Genomic DNA, 22,205 nt, shown 5'->3' with positions numbered 1-22,205 from the left:
TCCAACAGTGGGGAATATAAAGAAAATTACGTTAGATGAAATAAAAATCAACTTGTAAGCAAGAGATCTGAGTTCACATCATGGCCCTTACACTTACTAGCTGCATGAACTTGGGAAAGTTAAATCTGAATCCCTTTCCGTATCTGTGAAATAGGATAGAACAATGCTTACCTTTTAAAAAGTTGGTCTAAGGGTTTAAATGTAAAAGCGACCATTATAGAGATACATGGCTTATTTGAAAGATTAAAAAAATAATGTGGAGACTATGAGGCAGTGGGCAGGGAGGATTACTTAGGAAACTGGAAGCTAAAAAATTAGGGCACAGGGACTTTCCTGGCGGTCCAGTGGCTGAGACTCCGTAATCCCAATGGAGGGACCTGGGTTCGATTTCTGATCGGGGAACTAAATCTGGCATGCCACAACTAAAGATCCTGCATGCTGCAACTAAGACCTGGCAGAGCCTAATAAATACTTTTTTAAAAATTAGAGCAAAAAATTATATGAATGCTGATGTTACAAATATGATTTTTTTTTTCACATTTCTTTTATTTCTATTTGCTGAGTCTGGAAGGAGAAAGGGAGGCTGCCACTTTCCCATATGCTGTGAGGTCTACAAGGCCAAAGACTTTGTTGTGGTGACTTTTATATTCCCAGCAAATAGTATGGTACCTAGGCATTTACTAGTCAGTAGATTTTTGATAGATGAATTAAAAGGACAAAGTGTATACAATTTTTGATGGTTCTTAACAAGGAGAGCCCAGCACCTTCGAATCCAAATTTAGAGTGCCTTGACTCCCTAGGTGGTAACTAGAAGCACCAGACCCGCGAGGAGGGTGGAGCACTTACTTGCTGAGCTGGTAATCAGTGCCTTTGATGAACCTGAGCTTCTCCAAGGGCACCCCAATGCTCTCCAGCATTGCCTTGATCACATTCTCATAATAGCTGGTTCGAAGTTCTAGAAGCTCCCACGGAGCCTTCATGTTATCCAGGTATGCGTGCAGGTCCGCAAACAGAATTGTTACCTGGACAGAAAAGATAAAAGGGGTCACCAAAATGTGAATTTATTCAAGCACCTCCAAACAAGGGTGTAAGTCTCTCTTTTGGCCGTTGCTCAAGGGCAACTGCTCGGTTTATAATATTAGTTCTTACCTCACATCCTGCTTTCAGGAAGTCTGCGATCTTAGACATGGGCACAAAGTAAGCCACATGTGGCTTGCCTGTAGTTGCTGTCCCCCAGTAAACTTTAAGTTCCCGCTCCTTCAGTATCTCCTTCAGCTTCTCTTCCCCAAGAACCTCCTGTAGTGGAAGCAGAAGAGCTGCTTTAATGGCACTGTCCCACCTCACTCAACCAATAACCTCAGATATGCAGATTATACCACCCTAACGGCAGAAGGTAAAGAGGAACTAAAGAACCTCTTGATGAAGGTGAAAGAAGAGTGAAAAAGTTGGCTTAAAACTCAACATTCAAAAAATGAAGATCATGGCATCCAGTCCCACTGCTGCTGCTGCTGCTAAGTCGCTTCAGTTGTCCGGTCCCACTACTTCAAGACAAATAGATGGGGGGAAAAAATGGAAACAGTGACAGACTTTGTTTCCTTGGGCTCCGAAATCACTGCAGTGACTGCAGCCATGAAATTAAAAGATGCTCCTTGGAAGAAAAGCTATGACAAACCTAGACTGCGTATTAAAAAGCAGAGACATCACTTTGCTGACATAGTCAAGGCTATGGCTTTTCCAGCAGTCATATACAAACATGAGAGTCAGACCATAAAGAAGGCTGAGTGCCGAAGAATTGAGGCTTTCAAACTGTGGTGCTAAAGACTCTTCAGAGTCCCTTGTACAGCAATGAGATCCAGTCAATCCTAAAGGAAATCAATCCTGAGTATTCATTGGAAGGACTGATACTGAAACTCCAATCAATCCTTTGCCCCCTGATTCGAAGAGCCAATTCCTGGAAAAGACCCTGATGCTAGGAAAGATTGAGGGCAGGAGGAGAAGCGGGCGACAGAGGAGGAGATAGTTGGATGGCATCACCGACTCAAAGGACATGACTTTGAGCAAATTCTGGGAGACAGTGAAGACAGGGAAGCCTGGCATGCTGCAGTCTATGGGGTCCCAAAGAGTCAGACACAACTGAGTAACTGAACACCACCACCTGCTCATCCTTTATCGTGACAAGGAAAACAAAGGTACGTTTCACTGAGTCCAGACTCAGAGCCAGCAGGGAGGTCTAGCCAGGCTCTCAGTGCTGAGTGAGAACCAAAGGAAGCTGGTGCTGTTGCTAGTACCACTCTGGTGTAATGACAGTGACTTTAGGCAAACGGAGACTGTCCCTAACCATATCTTCCCCTCCAACTACTTTCAGCTCATGCTCCTTCCTTTCACAGCCAGTTTCTTGAAAGGTGTCTCTTCTGCTCTCCATTCCTTATCTCCCATTCCAGTCTGAATTCCACACAGCATCACACAACTGAAAATGCTCTTGCTAAGATCATAGATGGCCTCCAAGTTGCTAAATTGAATGAATACTTTTTAGTCTTCACTTCATGGAAATCTCTTTGGGTTTCCTCTATTTTACTCTTAGTTTTCCTCCTACTTCTGGCTTCTGTCTTTCAGATTTCTTTGCAGCTATTTGTCTTCCTAATTATTTAAATGTTAGCAATCCTTGGGGCCTATCTCTTTTTACTTTACATTCTCCGTAACTGATCCTCTTCAGTTGCTTCAATTACTACTTATGAGCTGTGCTGTGTGCTGTGCTTAGTCGCTCAGTGTCCGACTCTTTGCGACCCCATGGACTGTAGCCCGCCAAGCTCCTCTGTCCATGGGGATTCTCCAGGCAAGAATACTGGAATGGGTTGCCATGCCCTCCTCCAGGGGAATCTTCCCAACTCAGGGATTGAACCCAGGTCTCCCTAGTAACTACCAAATCTGCTCACACCTATATAGAACATGTACTTGTTATCAACCCAGTTAATTCAATCACATGTTCAAAATTAAACTCACGCTTTCGCCTTTCTCCTTCACTCCCCAGGCATCTTTTTCACTTACAGTTTCACCCCTAGTGCAGTAAATGGTACTGAGTTGCAAAAGTTACTCTGAAACAGCTCTTAAGTCCTCCTACTTCTTTCCATCTTTATACAACCAACGAAGTCTTGGCCATCATTAGCTCACACCAAGATAACTGTAATAGCTTAACAGGTCCCCCAAATCTATTCGTTTTCTTCCATCCACACCGCAAAAGGAGGCCAGAGAGGTCTTCAGAACAAAATTCGATTAACTCATTTGCGTATTTAAATAGTTTATTTAATAATTTCCTTTGCCCTAAGACAATATTAGAAAAATCCTTATAGGCTAGTGAAAGTGAAAGTTCGCTCAGTCGTGTCTGACTCTTTGCGACGCCATGGACTATACAGTCCATGAATTCTCCAGGCCGGAATACTGGAGTGGTTAGCCTTTCCCTTCTCCAGGGGATATTCCCAACCCAGGGATTGAATCCAGGTCTCCCGCATTGCAGGCAGATTCTTCACCTGCTGAGCCACAAGGGAAGCCCAATAGGCTAGTATGCTGTGACAAGAGATTTTAGTGTTTCTTCAGGTGATGGTTTGGGGAAACTATTGGAAGCTGTGAAAGACGAAAATTGTTTTGCTGGTTTAATATCTATTAGCAGGACTTGTTAAAATCGTATGTTCCAAGCCAGTTGGGAGGCTGATCCTGCATCCTTCAAGCCCCTGACTATGCAGACACTTGGAGTTTTTACTACTCAAGAAAGGTTGTATCACTTAATCTTTAAAACCTGAGTAAATCAATGCTACTAGCTTTGTGTGTTGTTTCTCCCTAACCTCTCCTTATGGAGAGAGGCTAGGAAACAAAGAATCTGGCTAAGGCGAAGCATGCAAGAATCTCTGGTTAAGATGAAGTTACGAGAATGGGACTTCTCTGGTTCAGTGGTTAAGACTCTGTGCTTCCACTGCAAGGGATGTGGGTTCAATATCTGGTTGGAAAAAAATCCCACATGCTGTGTGGTGTGGACAAAAAAAAAAGATCAAGTTATGAGTGAAAATAACTCAAAGGTCCATAAACTGACAAACGGAGAAATAAAATGTAGTATATTCATATAAAAGTAGTATTAGTTGCTCAATTGTGTCCAACTCTTTGTGACCCCATGGACTGTAGCTTGCCAGGCACCTCTGTTCATGGAATTCTCCAGGCAAGAATACTGGAGTGGGTTGCCATACCCTTCTCCATGGGATCTTTCCGATCCAGGAATCCAACATATAATGGGATATTATTCAGCTGTAATAAGGAACAGAGTTCTGGTAAGTGTAACAACATGGATGAAACATGGAAACATTAAGCTTAGTGAAAGAAGCTAGACATAAAAGTCCACATACTGTGATTCCATTTATATGAAATGCCTAGAATAGGCAAATTAGAGACAGAAAGCAGATCAGTGGTTCCCTAGGACTGGGGAGAGGCGAAGACTGAACAGTGATTAGTAATGAGTACAGGCTATTTTTGATGAAGAAAATGCTCTGGAATTAAATAATGATGGTAATTGAACACCATGTGACTACATCAAAACTCACTGACCCACACACTTTAAAAGGGTGGATTTTATGGTATGTGAATTGTACCTTATAAAAAGAGAAAAACTGCCTTCAGAATAAACCCCACTGTCAAACATCGCCAACACCACCCTCATGACCTGGTCTTTGCCTGCTCCTCCTAAACAAACTAGAAAAATGTACCATATTGTCAGATTGTGATCAGTTCTATGGAGAAATAACAAAAAAAGGTAGAGTAAATATCTATACAATAAAGTTGGAGAAGGCAATGGCAACCCACTCCAGTACTCTTGCCTGGAAAATCCCATGGACGGAGGGGCCTGGTAGGCTGCAGTCCATGAGGTCACTAGGAGTCGGACACGACTGAGCGACTTCACTTTCACTTTTCACTTTCACGCATTGGAGAAGGAAATGGCAACCCACTCCAGTGTTCTTGCCTGGAGAATCCCAGGGACGGAGAGCCTGGTGGGCTGCTGTCTATGGGGTCGCACAGAGTGAGATACGACTGAAGCGACTTAGCAGCAGCAGCAAGGGATGAGGCAGTTTTGGTGGCAGGGGTTTGTTATTTAAATAAAGGCCACAGATGATGTGACAACAGAGGCCTGAGAGAGTCAAGAGAATGAGCAATGTAAATATTTTCTAAGTGCTTGATCTGCACTTTGCTTCCTTTACTCCAACTTAGCCTTCTCTCAGAACCACAGAGTTCTTTCTCCTCTCTGGCTCTTGACCTGGGTTCCCTCTATTCTACCTGACGCGTTTTTAACCCCCATTATCCCGGTTAACTTTTACTACTGCAGTTTCTGGAACCAGCAAAACATAGGTAAAGTGAAGAGGTGATCCGTATCCCTCAGGGCAGTTTAGAGGTTATTTCTCAGCCTTCCCTGAACACTCGCCTCAGCCTTCCTCCTAACTTCCTTTTAATAAAGATCTCCGCGTAAAGCACCTTTCAGTACTAGTTTAGACTTAATTAAATGTCTGGATCCTGGGTCCTTGCAAACGTATGATTTCCTTCAGACATGCTCTGGGAGGGTAGGGTCCTGACGTACCCCCCAGCACCTTAGCACCGCGCCTGGCACATAATAGGGTGGGTGGCGTGGATTCAAAGCCTGGCTCAACATAAGTAATGGCACTCAGGAGGTGGGACTACTGTGATTTCTGTAGTGATGGATTGACTGACCGACCGGCAGCAGGGACTGCAATCTCTCTCCGAGCTGCCTCGGCGCGGAATCCCGGGTCCCACCTCTTACTTAGGACCCCGTAAGAGGTGCTAAGGATCACTTGGACCTCCGGCCCCCAGTCCCCCAACCGCGCACTTTCAACCCCGAGGCCCGACCTGCAGGTTCCGGGTGATAAGGTTTAGCTTCTCTTCAGGGCTCAGAGAGTCCCCCATGGCTCTGTCGCTGCCGTCTCCAGCGGTTAGCCCGGTACCCGGGCCCCTTTCTCGGTCGCAGCCGCCGCCGCTGCCGCGTGCCGGAAACTGTCACGCGGGTCCAGGTTAGGTTGCATCAGCTCAACTCGTCGCTCGGCTTGATCCGCCTGCACCCTTCTCCTCCTACCAGCAGCCAGGAACAGCCAAGTGTCGAGCGGGTCGATGAGACGAAAAGGGGTGGAGCCCGTAGGTGGGGGTAGGCGGTGTGGAGGGCGGGGTTTCGGCGCCTGCGCCGGGCGCAACCCTCTGAGAGGCGGGGCGGTTTCCTGCCAATCATTGCCTGTTTGCCCTCCCCCTGGCGCTGGCCCGGCACCCTCGGGGTGGGGGAGGTCGGGGAGGGGGCGATAAGATGGCGCAGGGGGCGGAGTGAGGCGCAGTCGTTCGCCTAGGCTTTGGCCCGGCTTCCGGAGGTGAACATCTGAGGGAGGAGCGGGGGTAGGCGAGCCTCGGCTGGGAGGGGGAGGGGGGCGCCTGTTGCTTCTCCAGAGGGCCGCACACGCCGTCCGCCCCGTGGAGGGGTTGAGGCCTTCACCCTGCTGGGAGAAGGGCTCGTTTTCGTTTCTGAGGTGATGGCGGCGGGAGGGGGGAGTGTCTATGCCCCCCCCATTCACGTCGGCGGACGATAGATGCCCCTCACCCTGCCCAGGCAAAGGGTGCCGTCTGGTTACCCGAGAGGGGCGAACGACGTCCGTTTTCTGTGCCCGGTGGGGGTGGGGACTGGAGGTGGCGGTGGGGGTTGCCTCTGCCCCCTGCTCCAAGGCCGGGAGGGTGTTGCTAGGCAAAAAAATCGCTGTCTTTCCGGCCGCGCCTAGCGGGCGGGTAGCAGCGGAGAGAGGCTGGCCCGCCCCAGGGGAGAGCGGAGGTGTGGGACGGGCAGCCATCCGCAGGGTGAGGGTGTACCGCGCCGCTCTGCTGAGGGGCTGCTTTGGCTCCTGCTGGGGGAATGGGGAGCAAGCCCCGAGCTGCTCCCGCCTTCCGCGGAGAGGCGGGAATTCTTGATCTTTGGGGAGGAGGGAAGTGCGAAGGCCCTGCCCGCAGGGCAGTGCAGTACGGCGGCTATAGAGCTTCTTAGGGAGAGCTGGGGCGGCCAAGCCGTATCCTGCGTTGGGCGAACTGCGATCAAGCACTCGAGGATCGGAGGTGCCACCAGTTCCTTCCAGGGCAGGACAGCGGGCACTTGGCACCGTCTGGTGGGCCCGGGAGAGGAAGTAATTGAATTGCCCATCTGCTGCCCCAACCTGATTTCCAGTTTGATGGGTTTGTTAGAGGCTTCAAGCTTTAGCAATCCTGTCTAAATCATTTAAAAAACATTTTCTTTTTAAAAAGAAACCTGTTGCTTCATTTGAGTAGTTGGTTTCTGTGGGAGGAAAGTCCTGGCACCCTTATCTAAGTGAGCCGTTACCTAAAGCAGAGATTTGCAGCCCGAGTTGTTTTTCTTTCCTGCAGTGTCTGCAGAATTCTTACAGATAATTGCAGTTCAGTTTAATTTCGCTTAAACTTTATGCCGTTTCATGGAGTGATAAAGGCTACCGAGTGTCTTTAATGCTGTATGTCTCACACGTATTGCACATAGCAAAGGTTGGAAATCAAAGCTCAAAGATCAATGGGTCTTTTGGAAATAATCCTTGCCCTTGGCCAAACCTGTCAGATCCAGCTTGGTAATGGTCTTGGTTTTAGAGCCTTGAAAGAGGGGTATGAGGTTGTGTTTAGTGTTGCAGTTTTAGTGGCCTGAATAATATAAGGCTTTGTGTTTTAAGGCAATAGGTTTTCTTGGGTACGATAAAAATAGAAAGGGAGCTGGTTTCTGAGGTTGCAACCAGGTTAGAGAACAGAGCGAGGGGGTGGTAAACTGAAGTGTGAAGAAGGGGGTGGACAGATGAGAGAGACATGGAAGGACAGAATAGGGTCACAGAGAATTAAGAGATAAACGGGAGATGGGAAATATATTTTTCCTTTAAAAATACGATTTTCATATTTTATTAAAAATTTTTTTTTTGGTGGTGGCATGTGGGATCTTAGTTTCCTAACCAGGGTTTGAACCCTGAGCCCCCTGCTTTGGGAGCATGGAGTCTTAACCACTGGATTGCTAAGGAAGTCCCAGAATCTTCATATTTAAGATTACTACAAAGCAAGTGCCAGGAAAGGCAGGTGATGGTAGAATGGCAGACAGGCAAATACTGAGGCCGTCTTTGTGGAACTTCACTTTATTATCTTTTACATTGTGCCTGTAGTATGCTAATTGCTTTTGTATTCATAATCTCATTTATAATTCTTACAACGACCTTATGAGGTAGGTACTATGATGGTCCCTATTTTACTTGAGAGGACATTTGAAACTTCAAAATGTAATCATTGTTTCCCCACTGGCTTCTTAATTTTAAAATGATTTTATTAGTAAATATTTCAAGCATATAAAAGTTACAGTTACACCATATAACATAATAATGAGTACTATTAAACCCCCACTCAGCTTTATTGTTTTAGGTCTTTTCCTGTTAGTGATTTTTAAAGAAATAAAACATTACAAAAAGAATTGAAGCTACTCTCGCCCCCTTACCATTCCTCTTCCCTCCTCACCACCAGAAGTAATCACTATCTTGAAATGGAATGTTTTTATAATTTTATAATATATCCATGTTTGTATCCATACACAGTTTACGTTATTGTTTCTTTAGCAAACTGCTAGAAAAAAAAAGATGGGAATCTGTAGATTAAAATACAAGATTTATCAGCCAGCTTTAATGTATGGACCTTACTTGGATACTGTTTTTGTTTTAAATATGACATTTTAAAAATAGCTGGAAATATGAACTGGATATTTTATGATGAGGAATTTTTGTTATTTACAGATGAAATGATGTGATGCCTGGGATTTGCTTCAAAATAATCTGGTAAAGGGGAAAGTGGATGGGGCAAGATTAGCAACGGGTTGATAGTTGTTGGGGCTGGGTGATGGGTATGTGGGTATTCATTATTACGTTGTTTTTGCATATGTTTTCAATTATTATTAAAAAAATTTAATGAGGTAATAAAATTGTAAAGAGAATGATTTGTGCAAGTTAAATATATGTTTATGGTATTGTTTTGCATGCTAAGAGCATGCAAATTTAGAGCAAAGTTAGACCTATTGGAGCATTCTGTGAGGAAAGCTCAGAAGAGCTGGATCTGTGCCTCTGGATGTCATGTGGCAAAGGAATTGAGGCTTTCAGTGGCTCTGGAGACTTTTGGTCCTGTGTGTGCACAGTAAAGTTAGCAAGCAATGATTTTTTTTTTTCCACTGAGGTTTGACCACATTCACAGGTCGTTTCTACATTCTTCCATTCCACTTGGGAAATCAAGTGGAGCCTGTGCATAATACAGTGGCTTAAATCATTTTTGCCAAGGGACCACAAGCCCTCTTTGATGTCTGCATCCTTCATAGTATATTAGAGTGTACTCAGTGTAGAAGATTGCCATTTGCTGACTGACTCTGGGCAAGTCTATCACAAGGATGGTAGAAAAAGCAAGAAAAAACATTGCCTTTGAAATTAGACTTGGGTTTGGATCCTTGTTCTAGCATATTAGCTCTGTATACTTGGTACGTTAAATGCCTCTGAACTTTAGTTTCCCAAGAGTGAAAATGTACCGAATTCTTCATTTGGTTAAGCAAGTGCTTGGACTAGACCCTTTGTTTTTTGCTCTTTTTGGCTGCATCGCACAATGTGTGGGATCCCATGCTCCCTCCAGTGGAAGCCCTCTGCAGTGGAAGCCCCCTGCAGTGGAAGCACAGAATCCTTACCTGACTGGACTGCCTGGGAACTCCCAGGACTAGACTTTTGGAAGGAGTAGGAGAGTGGTGGTAGTGACTTCTCAGAAAATGGCTACTTAACCCCAGTGTCTGTCATACTTGTGCTTGATAAACACAAACTTTATTAAGTAAAGGAAACATTTTTCAAAAGTAAACCTTTTTTCTATTGCTGCCTAAAGAAATAACTTTATAACCCAGTCACTGGGCAGAAAAATTACTTTTTTCTTCATAGAGACACCTGCTTCAGTGCCTAGAGTGTGTGTTCAGTCACTCAACTGTGTCCAGCTGTTTGTGGCCCCATGGCCTATAGCCCGCCAGGCTCCTCTCTTCATGAGATTTCCCAGTCAAGAATACTGGAGTGGGTTCCCATTTCCTACGCCAGGGGATTTTCCTGACTCAGGGATCCAACCAGCATCTCTCTCTTGCATCTCCTGCATAGGCAGGCAGATTCTTTACCCCTAGGGCCACCTGGGAAGCCTGGTGCCTAGAACTCTTCCACGATTGCTAAAAAATTGGTAAAATGAGATAAAAAGTCATAGCAATTCTTAAGTTTAACTATAACAGTTTAGTTTCTTTGATAAGACCTGTGTTACAGAGTTACATGAGTTAGAGTTGTAAAATGTGTCTCACAGTGCGTAGTTTATAGTATGGGTGCTTAATAGTTTTTCCCTTTTTGTCCCATTTATCTCATTTCTAAGATGAGCAAGGCTTTTTTTTTTTTTTTTTTTTAATTTTCCCCTATTTTATTGAGATATAATTCCCATATAACAGTGTATTAGTTTGGGGCTTCCCTGGTGGATCAGTCGGTAAAGACTCGTGCCTGTAATGCAGGAGACCCAGGTTCGATCCCTGGTTTGGGAAGATCCCCTGGAGAAGGAAATGTAAACCCACTCCGGTATTCTTGCCTGGAGAATCCCATGGACAGAGGAGCCTGGTGGGCTACAATCCATGGAGTTGCAAAGAGTCGTTGCAAAGAGTCGGAGACGACTGACTAACATTGTATTGGTTTAAGGTTTACAACATGACTTGACATACGCCTATAATGCAAGATGATTCCAACAATGAGTTTAGTTAACATACATTACTTCAGGTAGTTCTCTAGTGCTTTATTGCCTAAACCATTTTGTGTTTTCTCATATTGGTGCGTAACTTGAGTGTTGTCTCTATTAGAAGATTATACATTCCTTGAGGGTGGAATCCATATCTTTATTAGAAATCATATAGAGACGTACTATCTAGCTCAGTCATGTGTGTTGATAGTAGCTCAGAAAATGTTTTCTGAAAGAATGCATGAGCCAAAACTAAAATTTAGAGAGGGAAGTGGAGTGGGGAAGAATTTACAGTTAAAAGGCTATAAGAATTTTCCAAATTTTATATCACTTTTGCCATGTAGAAAATAATGAGAAATCAGGTCCATCATTAGCTACTTAAGACCTAATTTTTAATTACACAAGTATATATAAATATCAAGTAAAATAGTGAAGTCTCCCCTTGTCCCTCTCTTGATGCCCCTGCAGGTTATTATAATCATCAATTTTGTGTTGTGTTTTTCTAGACCTGTTCTTTGTGTTTATGTATGTATTGAAAATGAGGTTTTTGTATGTATGGTCATGACTACAACTTTTGGATCTTGGTGGAATCTTAGACATCACCTAATCCCAGTTCTCTGTCCCTTCTATATTTTTTAAATGAGGAAACAAGTCCCTGGTTAAATGGTTTGCCCAAATTATCACAACTAGTTAGTGACAGAACCAGGACTGTAGCCTAGGTCTTTATTTTATTTATTTTATTTTTTTTAGCTTAGGTCTTTAGACTCTCAAGACCATGTTCATCCTACTAGAGTGAATGATATTCTTAAGAAAGTATAAATTGTTGGGAGGAAGAAAACTAGTGCCTTAAGTTGCATAATTTTTCCTCTAAAGATTTTTCTTTGATGTTCTTGACTCAGAATCCAACTTAGTGGTATTTTAAAAATTATCAAGATCGAAATTAATAGATGAGCGCCTTAAAGCATAATGCAGGTGACTTTGTAATTAGCAGAGTTGAAAGTGATGAGAAGATCCTCTAATTTTCTTTGTGCCTGCAGGAAGGTGGGAGTCAATCATTTTGACAAGTCTCCCGAAAGGAACAGCTAGCAGGAGCTGAACCCTTTTTCCATTTGGTCTCGTGGCAAAGGCAGAGATCACACCAGCAGCTCCACACAGTATGAAAGACAATTTTTTTTCTTCTTGTATGCATAAAGTTGTTTCTTTTTAAATTTCAAAAGTAATACGTGTGTTTTCTAAAAAGTATACACTGTGAAAATCCAAACATTTTATATGTATGTATTTGTTTTGTTGTATGTTATAGATATTATTCCAGTGATAGTACATACAGATCCACTTCATTGTTTTTAAATAATTGTAAAGTATTCCATAAGATGAATGCACCATGATTTTAGTGAACAGTCTGGGGATGGACATCTAGGTTGTTTCCAATATTTGGATGTTCTGAATAATGCTGCTTTGAACACCTTTGTAACTGTATCTGTGTGCCTTTGTACAGGTATTTCTGCAAGGTAAATTTCCAGAAGTGAAATTGCTGAGTCAGATGCTATGGCCAAATTACTCTCTACAAAATATTGTACTGACTTACACTCTCACTGATAGTATGTGAGAATCCTTGTTTCTCACATTCTCACCAAAATAGATTATCGTGTCATTTTAATTTTTGCCACTTTGCTAGGAAAAAAAAAATCTCATTGTTCTGATACCTATTTCCATGATTCTGGTAAAGTTAAACATCTTAAAACTTTCTCATGTTACAAATCATAGTGCAAAGAATCTGAAATACTAAGACACCATAACTCTCTAAAGCAGATTGGAGTTGATAAAAGGGTATTTCCTGTTCTCAGTGAAACTGCCTCTTATTTCTCCAGATATGATGTGCTCACTAGTGCCCTCTGAACAGTCTTCTGGTACCTCTCTCTTGCCTAAAGACAATGCTCCTTTTTCTTGGAGTTCCTTGGATGAGGATGAATTGGATGACTCCTTGCTGGAGCTATCTGATGGAGAAGATGATGGCCATTTCAGTTTCACAGAGGAACAGATTCAGGAACTCTTGAAGGATGATGACCTATCAAATGAGCACTTTCCTTGGGGAGGAGGGTTGCCTAGTGATGACAGCAGGAATGTTGAGAAGGGAGAGAAAGGGAGTCAAATTCCACTTGACACTCCCCAAGAGAAAGATTCACCGTACAACATGGGACCAGAAGCTGAGACCCCTGACACATTCAAACTACCTCAACTAACTACATCAGTTGGTCATGGACCAACTCCTACTAAACCGTTGAACAGACGCTTTGCACTAGAAAAGAATCTTATAAAAGTTACAGTTGCACCATTTGATCCAACAGTTTGTGATGTTGTACTTGATAAGGACAAGACTTACATGTCCAAAGTTACATCCAGAGTTACTGAAAAACCCTCCTCCCTTGGGGAAGAGATGAGAGAAGATGATCTTAGCCCAAACGAGAGCACACTTTGCACAGAATCTGAAGGGATCAGCCCCGATAACTCTGCCTCTGATGGGCCCCCACTCCCTTCTTCAAACAGTAATTTTCAGCATACTGTCTCTGATAAAAATATGTCCGACAGTAAGAAACCTACGCCTGTATTCTCTCAGATCTTGGACCATTCAGAGACTCCTAATACAGGGTCATCCCGGAGAAATGGATCATATAAATCAAGTTTTGAAATGAAGTTACCAGTTTCCAGTTCATCCAGCAAGGTAAGTATGTTTTTCAAGGTGAAGAGAGGAATGAAACTATGTAACAGAGCTTTGTATTCAGATAAATTGGGGTTTGAAGCCTAACTAGCACTGTGTCCCTAGGCAAATTATTTAGCTTCTTTGTTTCCTCACAATTTCTTATCTATAAATTGGAGTAAGTAGTACTTTATAGTATATTGAAAATTAATAAAATAATCATAGTAACTTATATAAAATTAACCATTTATTGAATAAGATGATGATTTTACTATTCTACTTTTTTTCTTGAGATTACTATCATTATCTCATTTAAAGCACCTGTGTTAGTACCTGGTACAGTAAAGTTCACAAGTATGCTTGTATAACCTTTAGTTCAAGAATATTTCCATAAGTGCTATTTTCAGTTATTTTCTTATAACTAAGGCCATCTTTCCTTCTTCATTCCTTCTGCTCTGAAAAAAGCAGGATATTCTTGACAAGGATTCTGGGAAGCTAAAGGTCCATGAAAAAAGACTAGGTAAAGTCATTCCTGTTCTGCAAGCCAAGACGAGGTAAGGATATAGTGAAATATTCTGTTTTTTGTTGGTTCAATTCAGTTGCTTTCTTCCTCTCCTGAGTTTCTCCTTAGTGTGGGAAAAAAAGCCCTGCGCCGCGAGTAAGCATACTTGAAGTTCTGGAACTACCAATAACTATGTGACCTTGGACAAATCAAATGACCTCAGTTTTTTGGTCAATAAAATGAGGCTAATGATGCCTTCTCTGCTGCCTCATAGGGTTATTTTTAAGAAAGAAAAAGACTTTAGTGAAAGCACTGTATAAATGTAAGATTTCTTTTCATATGTGTGGGGAAGCCTGGTCACAGGCATAGGAAGTTAGAATAATTTTAACAAAAATGTTAAGATATATCTATAGAAAGTCATTTAAACATTTCTCCCAACTTGCATATATCTGTCCTTGGTGAAAAAATTTTATAGAGGTTGCAGATTTGGGTTACCTTTTCAGTCTATTCTCTTGTTGCCAGGAGATGGCAGTATCTCTACATGGGCCTTTTCAATTAGCAAAGCTATTTTTTAGGTTGTGTCATATGTACTTCCTTACAGTGAGATTTTTTTTTTAAATTTGATTACAGATATTAAATTTTTTCAGTAGTACAGATAAGGCTAAAATTGACTATAACCCCCTAATCCCAGTTTTCTGGGTTTTTTTCTCTTTGTTTTGTTTGGGTTACTTCAAGGAACTTTGTGAATTGCATACAATGAAAATTATACCAAGGTACACAAATCAGGCTACTTGGAGCAGTAATAAATTCACGATCTCATCCACAGACACTCAGTACAGTGTGATCAGCATGAGCAAAGATTGCCAGATCTAGCTGATTCTTTTTGGTCTTTATCTTACTCAATTTTTGTGTGGCTCTATGAAGTTAGTTATTTCCTTACTAACCTTGAATTTCTCGAAATGCTTTCTCTCTCTGTGGAATAGGTAGTCTTCACTTTGCTATACCTTGTTAACAGGAGGTTGTATCTTTTTTCCTCAGCTCTGTGCTTGATTGCAGCTTTGCATTACGTGACTAACACTATCTTTTGTCATTTCATCTTAGTGTTTTGAGAGTTAGTTGTTCTAATCCATCGCTTCCTTGGTGGCTCAGATGGTAAAGAATCCACATGCAATGCAGAGGCCTGGGTTTGATCCTTGGTTTGGGAAGATCCCCTGGAGGCGGGCATGGCAACCCACTCCAGTATTCTTGCCTCAAGAATCCCCATGGACAAAGGAGCCTGGTGGGCTACAGTCCATGGCGTTGCAGAGTTGGACACAATGGAGCAACTAAGCACACACAACCCATCAACAGTATATGACTTCTCTGTACAAAGCACTATACTCATGGTTCTAACCGATTGTTTTTCCTCCTGGTTTGCTTTGTTAAAGGACTAATGTTCCGACATTTTCACCGTCAGACCTAGAAAAGCAGAAGCAAAGTTATCTCAGGAATGTCATTGCTCATATAGAAGACCCAGTGGATTCAAACCAAGGTAACATGGTAACCAAAGAATGGCCTGTAAAAAATATGAGACTTTTTTATTCCAGTGTGATATAGCTTAAACTGGGAGATCATCTTGAATTTTTGTAAGTTGGTGAGAAAGGTAATTTCCTTATCCAAAGGTTTTCACTTTAAGGGATTGCCTAACCAGATTATCCTCAAACTTGTTTGGCTAACTAGTATTAGAGAGGCATCCAAGGCGACTCATACCAGTACATGAAAAGAGTCTCCCTCATGGTTGAGGTCTATAACCAGACATTTTTTGTCTGGGATTTTTTTTGCTTCAGATTTTTTTGGTCTGAAAAATAGTAGAAATGACAACCAGGCACTGCTTAGTAATCACTGGGGTTTTTTGTTTGTTTTTTTTTTTTGAAATTTTTATCCCTGTTGCCTTCAGCCTTTAAAAGTAAAAAGCAGGTATTTCGGATACCATCTTGCATCTTGGCATCTGAATAAAAGCTCTTGGAAGGATTGACTGCTGTTCAGAATCTTCAGTCTGAGTTTTTCCTAGTCAGTTAAAAGCTGTTGCAAACCAAAATGGCTAGATTCTTTCTCCAGGCCTCAGGAGACTACAGTTCATGTTTTTGTTCATCCTAAACTATTAGTTGATGGGAAGACTCCTAAAGGGAAGCTTGTAAATTATACTGAAGGTATGGAGGTTAGAAAATCTGATGAAAGAATTGCTTCTCAGAAAGATCAGTTCATATTCTATCATCTTAGCTTCTTTCTCTATTCATTCAGCACAGTTTTCTCAGGTACTTTCGGTAGTGCTCAGTTTGGAGGTAAGGGATTGAAAATGTAAAGAGTAAGGTGGGTCTTGGACTCTGGAAATTGATAGTCCAGAGAAAGAAAACATAATTATCCTGCAATATTGGTTAGTGTTCTAATAGAACTATGAATGCAGTGCAGTAGGAACAGGGAAGGAGTTTGTGTTTGGTAAAGAAGGATGTCCTAAGCAGCCTCCATACAGAAGATAATTTAGTTCAGTTACTCTAAGATCTATTGTAAATCAGTAGGGAGGATTTTAGAAGGATTTTTTGGCCAAAGATCCAAGGAGAACTCTCCTTTCTTTGACAAATCTTGAATTACTGGGTAGTTTTTTCTTTTTTGTTTTATAAGGCTATGAGCTAAAGGTTGAGAACTCTGAGATATCAGCCAGAAGAATTTTTACTCCAGGTTCTTTTATGTTTTTCCTCAGATTTCATTAAGCGATTAAGTACACTTGTACTGATTGCTTGGCCCTCCACTTGTGAGATCCCTTTGCTTGAACTAAAAGGATGTGTGAAACGAGAGACATCCCCACCCCCATCCCCATCACCCCACCCCTGCTGTCATTAAAGGGGTAGATTAAAAGTAGTTCATCTATATTCAACCTTTGTGGAAGAGACTTGATCGTTCCTCCCCTCTGTAAGGTGACTGTCTTTCTTTTATATCTTAGGTAGTTGACAATGATCATATCCAGTCACATTTTCCTTTCTCATTTGGGGCATTTAAAAAGAAAATTTCATGGGAAGAGCAGTGAGTAGCTGCTCATATTACTGTATCTTTCCCAATCTCTTCCTCATTCAGCAATCCTTCTTCCATTTTATCACAACAATCTATATAAGGAACAACTAGAATAACTAAGAGAAAAGTCAGTTGCTTTAATGGTTGGGAGAACAAAGTCTGGTCTAGAGTTAACATCTGGGTTCATACCCTAGCACCACTGCTTTATTGACTTTGTGACCTTGAGCCAGTAAAAACTCCGTTTTCTCATTTATAAGATGAAGATAACAGTGAAGCCTAATTGACATGAAAATTATACGTGTAAGTGGTGGTTTAATACATAGAACAGTATATTGCCATAGCAAGTTTATTGACTATTTAGTATTATTAGCAAGAAATTGTGTCTTTTCATACTGAAAATTTTTATAGGTAAAATAATGTGATGTCAGGTATTTGTTTTTAAATCTAAAAACAAAACAATATAAAAAACAATCTGAAAAATTAGAGAAAACAGCTTTACAAAAATGTTGATAAATGAAGCTCAATGACTGAGTCATTGAGGGTGAGGGTGCTTATTATATGCTATTCTCTACTTTTGTGTATATTTGAAATTTTCCATGATAAAAGGTGTTTGTTTGTTTTTTTAAGTGCATCTTTTAGGGAATTTCTTTTTTGACATCTAAGAATTTTCAACATTACCAGCTACTCTAAAATCTTCATAGGCCTCAAGTGTTTTCTTCTGCCTTCCAGAAACCCAGTGTGATTCTAAATTCTGTGTCACTTTCCACATCTCAAAAATTTAAAGATTTTATATATCATATTGCAGGGGGGATATGGGCATATTCTTTCTCTCCTTTCTTTATATATGAATTTCTGGACAGCCGGAAGCAAAGAGGAGCAGAGCACCTCCTGTCCTTTTTGAGATGTTTAGTGCTGTTTACCTTGGAAGAGTTTAACTCTGCAGGCTCCTTATTAGACACAGAGAAATAATAGGGGGCAGATTCAAAATTAGTTCCTATCAGTTCAATTTGAACCCTCTGCATTAGGTTAAATCATCTTTTTCAGTTTATCAGTAATTTGTATATTACTGATACAGAATATAATAATTAAATCATCCTTCAACTCCATTATTATAGGTATAATCTCTTTAGTTTAGTGCCACGTGGGTCATTAATAGCATTTACAGAGAAATACCTACCACTTCCTTTCTGTCATCCCCTAACAGATAACTTTATATTGGATTATAAATTCTTAGAGTTGGAAAGTACCAGTAAGATCTTCTCCTTAATCTCCTACCATGTAAATCTATGGCATGTATCTTTGCCAAAAAAGATTATTAAGCCTTTGCTTAGCATCTAATAGTGCAGAACTCGTTACCTCATGAAGCAGGCCGTTTATTGCTTGGAAAATTCTTTTTTATTTAATGTGATATACAATGTTGTGTTAGTTTCAGGTGTACAGCAAAGTGATTTAGTTATACATGTGCATATATTCATTCTTTTTCAGATGCTTTTCAGAAAATTCTAATTGTTAGAAAATTAGTCCTTACATTGGCCAACTTGTGCTTCCTCATAATTTCCAGTGGTAGTTCCTAGTTCTGCCCTCTAGGATCACAAAAAATAACTACTCTCTTCCATTTACTTAATATATTTTAGGACCTTTCCATATTAAATATCTCAAAGTGTTTTTAATGATTAAAAGAATCATATAATTTATTATTCCATCTTGATAAATTAGGTTATAATTTATTATTCCATCTTGATAAATTAGGTTATGTCCATTTTCATTAGTAATGCTGCAGTGAACATTCTGGTTCATAAATGTTTATGTACAACTCTTATTTCTATAGGATGAATGCCTAGAAGTGGAATTGCTGGGTAAAGTATATAAACATTTTTAAAACTTTTGTTAAATGTTACCAGATTGTCCTGCCCCAAAAACTAGTATTAATTTTTGCCACCAATTTAAGAGTAAATTTTAACATTTTGTTCTAATAATTAGTGAGGTTAAACATTTTCACATGTTTTCTGGTAATTTATATTTAATCATGATTCCTTAAAATTATCTAATATCTAGTCTGTATTCCATCCAGTTTTCCCAAAAATGTCTTGTAAAGTGTTCAAGCAGGATCTAATCAAGGATCATGTGTTTGGTTATTGTCTCCGTAGTCTCTCATAATCTAGGTCACTTGTTTTGTAGATTGTCCCTCCTTCTGAATTGTGTCTGATTGTTTTCTTGTGGTGTTGTTTAACTTGTTCCTCCATCCACTGTATTTCCTGTAAACTGGAAGTTGGGCCTAGAGGAGGGATTAGATTCAGATTAAGCATTTAAAATAAGCTGGAATAATTCATAGATACCGTTGTGTATACATCCTGTATCAAGTAAGGAGGCACCATCTAATGACAGATTGGTCCACTGATAGAGATGCTAAGTTTGATCACTTTGTTAAATGTTCAGTGCTACATCTTTCCATTTGAAGGTACATTTTCCCCTTTGTAATTAGTAAATTATCTGGGGGTGATGCTTTGGTACCATTTGAAAATCCTTGCACAACTGTTATTCATCTAATGGTTTGAACATTCATTGGTGATCTCTGTCTGAATTAGCTACTATACAGAGAGTTGCATAGGAAATGTTTGTTTTCTAAATACATCATTTCTTCTAGAATTACTAGTTGTTAATTCTTGTATGAAGAATTTAATGTTTTTTTTAGTATCACTATTATGGTTTTTTAAAAAAATCAGTATCTTCTAATCAGTTGTAGTCATGACCCTTTTTGTTGCTTAATTTGTTCCGCTTTTGACTAATGAGAAATCTTTAAGTGAGCTCTTATGTCTTCTGACATGACCCCGTAAGTCTTTTTTTTTAATTGTGATTTTTTTTTTTTTTTTTAAAGTAACATAAGAGTAGAACATGGCTTAGTGACTGAACAACAACAAAACGTGAAATTTATCATCTTTAGCCATTTTTAAGTGCGCAGTTTAGTAGTGTGGTTTATTCACATTGTTGTGAAACAAATCTCTAAAACATTTCTGTCTTGCAAATCTTAAACTCTGTACCCATTAAAAAATAACTAACTTCCCCCAACACTCCTCCAAAGCCCCTAGTAACCATTTTGTTTCTATGAATTTTAATTCTTTATAGAATCATACCATACTGGACTTTTTGTGACTGGTTTATTTGACTTATTATAATGTGGCACCCCACTCCAGTACTCTTGCCTGGAAAATCCCATGGACGGAGAAGCCTGTTACGCTGCAATCCATGGGGTTGCTAAGAGTCGGACACGACTGAGCGACTTCACTTTCACTTTTCACTTTCATGCATTGGAGAAGGAAATGGCAACCCGCTCCAGTGTTCTTGCCTGGAGAATCCCAGGGACAGAGGAGCCTGGTGGGGTGCCGTCTATGGGGTCGCACAGAGTCGGACACGACTGAAGTGACTTAGCATAGCATAGCAATGTCCTCAAGGTTCATCTGTGGTATAGCATGTTCCAGAATTTCCTTCCTTATGGATGAATAATATTCCATTGTGTGTATAAAATATACCACATTTTGTTTATCCATTCCCCCTTTTGTGGACATTTGGATTGCTTCCACTCTTGGCTATTGTGAATAGTGCTGCTTATGGACATGGGTGTGCATACCTCTTTGAGACCCTGCTTTCAGTTCTTTTGGATATGTCCCCAGAAGTGGGGTTGCTGGGTCATATGGTAGTTCTGTTTCTAATTTTTTACTTCCATAGTGTTTAACACAGTGATTGTACGATAGTATTTTGGAATCTCACCAACAATGCACATGAGTTCCAGCTTTTCTACATCCCCACCAATGCTTGTTATTTTCTGTTTTCTGTGGTAGCTTTCCTAATGATTCTTAAATCAGTATTCATTATTTGTATTACAACTAAGTAAATACTGTATACTGCAAAGCCAAGTGGTATAGTACTATGGCTTCATTTTTCTTTCTTGAATTTATTTGTTTTTCCTCGAGTTGTTAATTAGCTCACTTTTTAAAAATTACAAATGAGTTTATTTTTTTTTTTACAAGTACAACTTATATTATTAGTATTCCCCTTTCTTCCCCTTAGAGAAGGAAATGGCAATCCACGCCAGTACTCTTGTCTGGAGAATTCCATGGACAGAGGAGCCTGGCGGACTATAGTGCATGGGGTCGCAAAGAATCAGACACAACTGAGCGACTGTCTTTCACACTTACTTCTTCCCCTGGAAATGCTCAGATATACCCAATAATTATCAATCCCTTTTTAATTATCTTTTGGAGACGTTCTCCCTCGAGCCTCTGTCCTCCTGCTCTAATCTGTACTGCTTGTTCTCTAGGCTGCTGCAGAGCTGTCATCTTAGTGTTTTCCTTTACTGCCCTTTTGAGTTAAATCCTGTTTTCTAAATTCCATTTCTTCCTCTTTCTTGATCTTTGTCTTAGTGAAGCACATTTGAGAATTTCTTTTTTCTTTTTTGAAAATTTCTAAGTAAGGGCATATAGGAAATAAATTTGTGGCACTCCTTCATATCTGAAAATGTCTTTGTCCTCATATTTGATTGATGGTTTGATAGAGAATTCTAAATTGAAAAGTCATTTTTGCTTAGAAATTTGAAGGCATACATCCAGTGTTGCTGTTAAGAAATCTGGTTTCAGTTTAATTTTTAAAAAATATTCATTTATTTGTTTTTGGCTACAATAGGTCTTAGTTTTAGCTTGTGGGATCTTTTGTTGTGGGCGTGGGCTTCTCTCTAGTTGTGGCCTGCAGGCTCTAGAGCTTGGGGGCTCAGTAACCCTGGGCATGTGGGATCTTAGTTCCTGAACCAGGGATCGAACCCTCATCCCCTGCATTGAAAGGCAGATTTCCAACCACTGGACCACCAGGGGAGTCCCTCAGTTTAATTTTTATTTCTTTGTATGTGACCTGTTTTTTCTCTCTGAAAATTTTTAGAGTCTTTTCTATCCACTGTATCTGATAATTTATACTCATTATTGAGATATCTTGGTGCAGTTTTTTTTTTTAACATTTTTTTTTTAAAGTATTTCTTTATTTGGCTGTGTCAGGTCTTAGTTGTGGCATGCAAGATCTTTGTTGTGGCATGTGGGATCTTTCTAGTTGCAGCATGTGGGATTCTTTAGTTGGCGCATGGGAATGCTTAGT

General features: G+C 40.6%; 3 protein-coding genes across 8 annotated transcripts in view; 1 reads left to right on the top strand and 2 right to left on the bottom strand.

The window, feature by feature from the left end:
• Window positions 1-6,137, bottom strand: part of YARS1 (tyrosyl-tRNA synthetase 1) — a 31,262-nt gene extending 25,125 nt beyond the window's left edge. The window contains exons 1-3 of the mRNA XM_055573784.1: window positions 5,896-6,137; window positions 1,150-1,296; window positions 847-1,022 (exon numbers count right to left, since the gene is read on the bottom strand). Coding sequence (XP_055429759.1) covers window positions 847-1,022; window positions 1,150-1,296; window positions 5,896-5,952 — 380 coding nt within the window. The 5' untranslated portion in view covers window positions 5,953-6,137. The remainder of the gene's footprint in view (window positions 1-846; window positions 1,023-1,149; window positions 1,297-5,895) is intronic.
• The window catches only part of ZBTB8OS (zinc finger and BTB domain containing 8 opposite strand), a 305,810-nt gene that overhangs the window by 143,194 nt on the left and 140,411 nt on the right, over window positions 1-22,205 (bottom strand). The window lies entirely within an intron of this gene.
• S100PBP (S100P binding protein) overlaps window positions 6,298-22,205 on the top strand; it is a 34,770-nt gene continuing 18,862 nt past the window's right edge. Inside the window, exons 1-6 of one of the 6 annotated variants that reach the window (XM_055573789.1) lie at window positions 6,298-6,401; window positions 8,841-8,882; window positions 11,865-11,981; window positions 12,696-13,546; window positions 13,988-14,076; window positions 15,452-15,555. In XM_055573789.1, the coding sequence (XP_055429764.1) occupies window positions 12,698-13,546; window positions 13,988-14,076; window positions 15,452-15,555 (1,042 nt within the window). In that variant the 5' untranslated portion in view covers window positions 6,298-6,401; window positions 8,841-8,882; window positions 11,865-11,981; window positions 12,696-12,697. Of the gene's footprint in view, window positions 6,427-8,840; window positions 8,883-11,864; window positions 11,982-12,695; window positions 13,547-13,987; window positions 14,077-15,451; window positions 15,556-22,205 lie in introns of those variants that run through there. The other 5 variants (XM_055573790.1, XM_055573793.1, XM_055573792.1 and 2 more) reach the window with 5 other exon arrangements.

Source organism: Bubalus kerabau, chromosome 3 (assembly GCF_029407905.1).
Source record: "Bubalus kerabau isolate K-KA32 ecotype Philippines breed swamp buffalo chromosome 3, PCC_UOA_SB_1v2, whole genome shotgun sequence".
Classification (NCBI taxonomy): Eukaryota; Metazoa; Chordata; class Mammalia; order Artiodactyla; family Bovidae; genus Bubalus; species Bubalus kerabau.
The sequence above is the reverse complement of the archived record's forward strand: the minus strand, read 5'-3'. Positions and strand labels throughout refer to the sequence as shown.